Below are 7,696 nucleotides of genomic sequence, written 5' to 3'. Positions count from 1 at the left end.
TAGGAGAGCTGTGGGAAGTTCAGAAATCCATAGTCTTGTGACATCATCGTTTGACAGATTTAATTTTTTTTAAATAATAATTTTGAAATATTTAGATATTTATTATCGAGAGAACAATGGCTTCCACTTTAACCTTTTCTGGAATAGAAAGCCTGCATTTTCTATTAGCTTGTATTCTCCATCGATGATGTCACAAGACGATGGGTTTCTGACCTGCCCACAGCCCTCCTCTGAGACACAGACAGAGTAGAAAATTATGTGACCAATTATATGAAGCGATATGTTGAAAAGTGGTGAACTCGTCCTTTAACAAAAAAACTGTCTCACTCTAGCTGGCATAAGTGTTGTCAGACATACACAATAATGTGTTGTTGCCCATAGCAACCACAGTAACAATAATGTGTTGTTGCCCATAGCAACCACAGTAACAAGAAAGATGCAATTGGAAAATGCAAGTGTGTTTGCCGTTGACTCTAATGGGGAGCCAATCAGAGAGGGGGGGAAAGGGTGACATCACAATATAAATGGTAAATGGTGCATTTATATAGCGCTTTTATCCAAAGCGCTTTACAGAGATTGTGCATTACATTCACCCATTCACACACACATTCATACAGCGGTGGCGGAGGAAACCATGCAAGGCACCAACCTGCTCACCAGGAGCAACTAGGGGTTCAGAGTCTTGCCCAAGGACCCTTCGACATAATTCACTCAGGGGGAGCCCGGATTCGAACTGGGAACCCTTCGCCAATGTTTAATTTGTCATTTTAGAGGTATTAAAAAGTCCTTAAATTGTCACTTTAGAAATGTGCAGATACCCTCTATACACTTAACCTTTATGTTGGTTTGTTTACTGTTGTGTGAGAAAAAAATGTTGCACATTAAGTTCATCATCTGAGGACCCCTCAAAATAATTTGGGGACCCCCCTGGGGTCCCGACTCACAGGTTGACAACCACTGAGGTATCGTGAGGGTTACAGCAGACGATGAGAAACTCGGACAAGCGCTTCAATGGGAAAACCCTTTGAGAAAAAAGGTTACATCAGATGATGGGAAAGCTAGACGAGAACAGTGCTTAATTTGTGGGGGGAACAAGGGGGAACATGATGTTCCATCACCTCGTTGATTGGATCCGGGACCTTCCCTGTCAATTAAAATGGCACTGTTTGGCCATTTATGTTTTCATCCTTCCAAATAGAGACCTTTTTGGCTGCAGCATTTTTCTTTACTTTATATTTTCATGTTTTTGTTCAATTTCTTGTAGTTTTTCTGATGTGGTGCTTCATAGGTGAGTGACACACACTAGACAAGCTATAGACACATACAGCACATGTTTTTTTTTTTTTTTTTTTTGAGCGGTGGTAAACCGCTCCATAGAGTGGCTGTGCGTGTGTCTGTAGCCACTTTTCCTCTGCGTTTTGCCATAGCAATGTGTTTTCCTCAGCGTTTTGCCATAGCAATATGTGTGTGTGTGTGTGTGTGTGTGTGTGTGTGTGTGTGTGTGTGTGTGTGTGTGTGTGTGTGTGTGTGTGTGTGTGTGTGTGTGTGTGCGCGCGCGCGTGTATAGCCATATTACATCACATTACATCACCAGTTTCATCCTAGACCACTTTTCCTCAGAGTTTTGCCATAGCAATGTGTTTTCCTCAGCGTTTTGCCATAGAAATATGTGTGTGTGTGTGTGTGTGTGTGTGTGTGTGTGTGTGTGTGTGTGTGTGTGTGTGTGTGTGTGTGCGCGTGTATAGCCATATTACATCACCAATTACATCCTAGACCTATATCCTTGTCTTTTTCCTCAGCGTTTTGCCATAGCAATGTGTGTGTGTGTGTGTAGCCTGTATTACATCACCAATTGCGAATTGAAGACGTTACGCAAGTACGACCACCGCTCACTTCACATTGGGTGGGATTTTTTTTAATATGCCTCAGATTGATCATTCCAAATTGATAGATTGACAACCAGTGTTCTGATGGGTCACATGTGCAAAATGTTGCATCTAATGTTATATTGGTTTGGGTGCATAAAGCTAGGTAAAAAATCAACTCGGTTCGAAGTGAAGCGGTGAACTTTTATTCTATGTGTTCTAGAGTTATGAACTCTGTGATCTATACATTCTTTGAATGATTTTATCCGGAGGGCCGAATTGTCATGTGAAGCTTGACCAATCCTCAAAGTATCCAATCATCAGACCGGGAGGGACACTACACACATATTCTGGACGTACGGACGGGACAGATAAAACCTGTTCATTCTGGACTGAAATGACCATACATGGACATGAGGTGACAGACATTTTGTTTTTGATAAAACCTGTTCATTCTGGACTGAAATGACCATCATGGACATGGGACACACATTTTGTTTTTGATAAAAAAAAACCTGTTCATTCTGGACTGAAATGACCATATATGGACATGGGACACACAAAGCCACTCTTTGGAAGCGGCTTTCACCGCTTCAAAAAAAGATAAGAAAAAGAAAAAAAAAAACAGTGCACGCGACAGTGTAAGTGCACAGCCCGGGATCCAGCACCTGTTCATTCATTGACACATTACGGTAAGCACTGGACAAGAACTATAGTCTCGTTGCCCTGCGGGACAACCACACTAATTAAGGACAGAAAAAAATATCTGAATTGGTGTTTGATGTTTGAGTGTGAGTGTGACGGCCAATAGGAGTGAGCTGTAATTGCTGAAGCCCCGCCCCTATATGTCTTCCAATTGACGGGGCTTTAAACAGCCATGACTCCAGTTCCCAACATGTTACTGGTCTCAAACTCGGTGGGTGGTCCCACAGACCCAACGGCTAACAGTTAATGCTAACCGCTACTAATGCTAAAGTAAAAAAAAAATGCTAATGCTAAAGATTCTAATGCTAAAAATTCCATCAAAGTAGCGCGGCCAAAGAAAAGTTTACTTCCGGAGACGATGGAAGATGGAATAATGTCGGACAAGCACTATAGTCTGGTTGACCACACTAGCTATGCGTCGCAGCTCCCTCCGGTGGTGTAGCGAAACCACTGCAGGTTGGACACCCCGTGGAAGTGGACGATGGCCCCGGCGACCACCAGGATGTGGAACAGCTGGTGCGAGTGGAACCAGATGTCGCACTTGCCGGGGAAGTACCTCTCGGGGATCCTGGCGGCGTAGAGGCACGCCCCCGTGATGTAGAGCAGCGCCATCAGCGCCAGCCAGCCGATCTGGCCCACGGCGGTGGCCCGGTGGAAGCCCTCGCTCAGGACGAAGTGCGCGGTGGGCACCAGGCCGCTGAGGCCCAGCGCCACGAAGACGCCGGCGCGCACGCCCCGGTTCTGCGGCGTGTCGAAGAACTCGCACTGCGAGACGATGATGGCGGCCAGGCCCAGGACGCACACCACCGTGATGTAGGTGATGTAGCGCTCCGGCGAGCAGTAGAAGGCGTAGTAGAGCCACGGCACAAAGGACGCCGTGATCAGGAAGGCGATGCCGCTGTAGTCCAGCCGGCAGAGGACCTTGGCCACCCTCTGGGAGTGGCAGTAGAGCGTGTGGAACAGAAAGCTGAAGCACAGGCACAGCACGGCGCCCAGGAAGAAGGAGCCGAGGACCAGTTTCTCCTGGAACGGGGCGACAAACCACATGTTGTCCCTCAGCATGTAGACCAGGCCCAGGCACATGAAGAACACGCAGCCCAGCAGGTGCGTCCAGATGTTCAGCGTCTCCGTGTGGACGCGGAAGATGCTGGCGAAGCACGCCCTGACGGACGGCATGGGCGGCCGGTGGCCGTGGAGCAGGAAGTCGTTGTCCTTCAGCCACTCGGGGAGCCGGTCGAAGGAGAGGACTCGCCAGCGGCCCTCCCACATCTTCTGGACAAAGTCCTCCATCTTCTCCATGAAGCAGCCCTCGTCGTCGCCGCCGCTCCCCTCTCCCTCGCCGCCTCTCTCGTTCTCGCCGTCCCCGCCTCTCTGTTGGCCCCCCGCCGAGACCCTCCTGTTGGAGGCGGTGGCGGGCGGCGAGTCATCGTGTTCCCCTGAGGGTCCGAGGGGATCCGTGCTAGACGTGGAGGAGTGTAACTCTGACTGGTGGTTGGCGTTTCTGTGGCGCAGCACGAAGGCCGGGCCTTCGCCTTCGTTCCCCTCTCCTTCCTCCAGCTTGGGAGAACTCGACCGGCGGGACGTGAAACTGATTAGAACACCCGGACTGAGGTATTATTGTTCTGGCGAGCGGGGCAGAGTGGTGTGCTGTGCTCGTGTCTGTAATCTGAGCTCTGTTCTCCGTAGTCCACCTTCCTTGAGCCTCCTCTGTCCTTTGATTCGCGGAACGGAGTGTATGCATATATACTGGATATAACAATACTCATGTACATGTCGGTCCTGTCATGTTGCGTCATATCAGCTTATATGGCTCAATTTGTGAGATACAAATAGCCTGTCATTGACATGGGGTCCAATCCCCATGTCATACTGATGTTATTTGTGTATGCCATAGATCATATATGAATGACGTCAGCACTATGATGTCAGCACTGTGACGTCGGTCATCTCCATATCTGGCCATAGTTGGACAGAAGTACAGGTGGTAAATAGATCGACAGATATATATATCACTGTCTCTCTTTGTGCGATACACGAAGAGCGAACGTTCCCTGAGGAAGACACGAGAGAACTCGCTTTCTGTTACATCGGCAGCCATGAATATCTTTGGCAAGAACCCTTTCGACAAGGACGTGGAGCAGGCGACCTGCGAGACGAACGCCGCAGAGGACTGGAGCCTCATCCTGAGCATCTGCGACAAGGTGGGCAAGACGCGTGGCGGCCCCAAGGAATGCCTGCGCGCCATCATGAAACGAGTCCACCACAAGAACGCCCAGGTGGCCACGCAGGCGCTGACGCTGCTGGCCTCGTGCGTGGCCAACTGCGGGAAGCCCTTCCACCTGGAGGTGTGCTCCCGGGAGTTCGCCAACGACGTCAACGCCGTGCTGAACAAGGGCAACCCCAAGGTGGTGAAGAGGCTGAAGGCGCTGCTGGTGGAGTGGGCCGAGGAGTTCCGCGACGACCCGCAGCTCTGCCTGATCTCCGCCGTGATCAAGGACCTCCGCGAGGCGGGCTTCACTTTCCCCCCTGTCGCAAGGGGCTCATCCTCCTCCACCTCCTCATCGTCCTACCAAGCAGCCGCTGCTGCCGCTGCCGAGAGGAAAGCCAAAGCGAGCCCGACTGCAGCGGCGGCTCCCGGCGGCTCGGCGAGCAGGAAGGAAGAGGAAGAGCTGGCCAGAGCCATCGAGTTGTCGCTGCAGCAGCAGCAGCAGCAGACGACGTGGGCTCGGCCCGGCCTCTACCCCATCACCACCTCCACCAGCTCCACCTCCTCCGGTCTGACGTCCTTCTCTTCCTCCTCCTCCTCCTCCGCGCACAGGCCAGCGGGCGACCGGAGGAAGATGCGAGCCGTCTACGACTTCGAGGCGGCCGAGGACAACGAGCTCACCTTCAAAGCCGGGGAGGTCATCGTCGTCCTGGACGACAGTGACCCCAACTGGTGGAGAGGGGAGACGCACCGGGGGGTGGGGCTCTTCCCGTCCAACTTCGTCAGCGCCGACCTCGCCGCCGAGCCCCAGATGGCGACGACAAAGACTGAGGAGTGCTGTGAGGACTGCTTTCCCCAGACGGGCACCGGCGTCAAGCCCGACCCGGGGCCCCCGCTCATCGACGAGGAGAAGCTGGACCGGCTGCTGCAGATGATCCAGGGATCCGATCCCGCGGACACGCAGTCCGACGGCGACTCGGAGTTCCTGCGACTGGTGACCGCCTGCCGCCAGATGGGGCCGCTCATCGACCAGAAGCTGGAGGACATCGACCGGAAACACTCGGAGCTAACGGACCTCAACGCCAAGGTGGCAGAGGCCCTGTCTCTGTCCGCCAACCTGATGAACGAAGACCCGGCGTACGCGGGCTACTCTGCGCCACAGGGCCAGCATGAGGACCCAGCCTACGCAGGCTACTCTCAACTACAGGGCCAGGCTGAGGAGCCAGCCTACGCAGGCTACTCTCAACTACAGGGCCAGGCTGAGGACCCGGCCTACGCAGGCTACTCTCAACTACAGAGCCAGCCTTACACACGCTCTATGCTAGATAATAGCTATTATCAAGAAGGCCACAAAAACCCACCGCCCGGTTATGGTTATGTTTACGTGCAACCATCTGCTAACCCCGCGGCTCAAATGTTGTATCAGGGCCAGAACACCGCAGGCGTTTATATGCATGGCAGTGGCGCAGGGGCGCCGGGTTATGGCGCGCCCGCGGAGCAGCTTCAAGGTGGCGTTCAAGCCCCTGCCGCTCCCTTCCAGCCGCCCCCTGGCTGCATCTACATGCAGGGAGCAGTGGCGCAGCCTCACGACGCCCCCCGCGGCGGCAAACCAGCCGACGAGTGCGGGCGGCTTTGAGAGCGTCCGTCGGATGTTTCAATTCAATTCAAAAATCTATTTTATTGAATCCGTTTTTTCGTCTGGAGACTCCCGTCCAGGACAGGCTTTAGAAACGCCTCCTCAGGAGACTTGGCTCAGAGATCTGAAACCATTTGATTTTGCATCAGGAACCCGTTATCACCGCATGCCCTTGCTGATGTCGACCCCGGGCAGGGTCTGAACCCACGACCCATTCTACTACGAATCACCTTTCATAAAGTGTCAGATCACAATGAGTCGTCCTAAGACACTTTACATGTGGTCTCTCGTGGCCAGACTGTTGCCTCCGCGATTTGCAAATGCTCCCGGCATACAGTCTGGGGGACGGAGGTTCTAACGATGAGTGCGAGATAGAGCGGATGTGACGCAACCGCTCCTTTGGTGCAGTAGCAATAACAAGTCCTACTGGAAGCCTTCTTTCCATTTTGGGCGGCGTTATTTTGTCTTTCTCTGGTGTTGTTGGTGTTACCTCCATGATGTTTTCAAATGTTTTCTTAAACTATACATGCATAACGAGAATATGCCGCTCGAATGACTCTGTCTGTGCTAGTGTGTTTCTGTTTTGTTTCCAATGGCACTACAGTTCCGTGCAGCTGCGACTATATTTCCGATGTGCGCCATCCGAGAGCTGTTGTTCCAGACTCTATATAGCATTCGGAGATTGTGGAATAGTTGTCTGGCTACGCGAGACTACTTTACTTGTGGAGCAGAGACCAGGAAGTCCCCACCCTGAGCAAGCAATTTTTTTACGACCCCCAAAACACAAGAGAAGTCACTTTGGAAGAAAACGTTAGGCAGACGCAGGCGTTGTGATGGGTGGGGCCATCTGCCTCCACCCTGTCAGGAAGGGGAAGAGAGACAGACAGAGAGAGAGAGAAATACAGGCAAATACTAGTAGTAACAGTAATGACTATCTGACTGATGCAAAGCAATTGATTCTCCACTTTCTTTTGTTGTTAACATTTTTTTATGTCATGGACACTAGAGCAGTGATGGCTGAGTGGTCAGTGTCCATACTTAGGACTCCGAATGTCCCAGAGATCGCAGGTACAATTCCCCGCGCCACCTATCACTGTTCCCCTCCCCCCTTGCGCTCCTTGTGGGCAGCACTGGGTTCAGCTGGGTTAAGCTGAAAAACTGAATTTCCCTCGTGGGATGACGTAGGTAATTCTTCTTCTTCTTCTTTTACTAATCTACACTGTAAATCTGTTAAGAAATATTTATAATTTGAAAACACACGCGCGCGCGCACACACACACACAC

General features: G+C 51.8%; 2 protein-coding genes across 2 annotated transcripts; one reads left to right on the top strand and one right to left on the bottom strand.

The window, feature by feature from the left end:
- Positions 1-2,981: 2,981 nt before the first annotated feature.
- LOC308282426 (adiponectin receptor protein 2-like) lies at positions 2,982-4,366 on the bottom strand (the record flags this gene model as incomplete). The annotated part of the gene is made up of 2 exons (XM_080722771.1): positions 2,982-4,158; positions 4,341-4,366. The coding sequence occupies 2 exons, from the start codon at positions 4,364-4,366 to the stop codon at positions 2,982-2,984; spliced, it is 1,203 nt and encodes a 400-aa protein (XP_080578897.1).
- Positions 4,367-4,666: 300 nt separating this feature from the next.
- LOC308282425 (signal transducing adapter molecule 1-like) lies at positions 4,667-6,412 on the top strand (the record flags this gene model as incomplete). The annotated part of the gene is made up of 1 exon (XM_080722770.1): positions 4,667-6,412. One exon carries the CDS (start codon positions 4,667-4,669, stop codon positions 6,410-6,412), a length of 1,746 nt encoding a protein of 581 aa, XP_080578896.1.
- Positions 6,413-7,696: the final 1,284 nt, after the last annotated feature.

This window comes from Nannobrachium achirus, assembly GCF_963921795.1.
Source record: "Nannobrachium achirus genome assembly, chromosome: 3".
In the NCBI taxonomy this organism is placed as follows: domain Eukaryota; kingdom Metazoa; phylum Chordata; class Actinopteri; order Myctophiformes; family Myctophidae; genus Nannobrachium; species Nannobrachium achirus.
The sequence above is the reverse complement of the archived record's forward strand: the minus strand, read 5'-3'. Positions and strand labels throughout refer to the sequence as shown.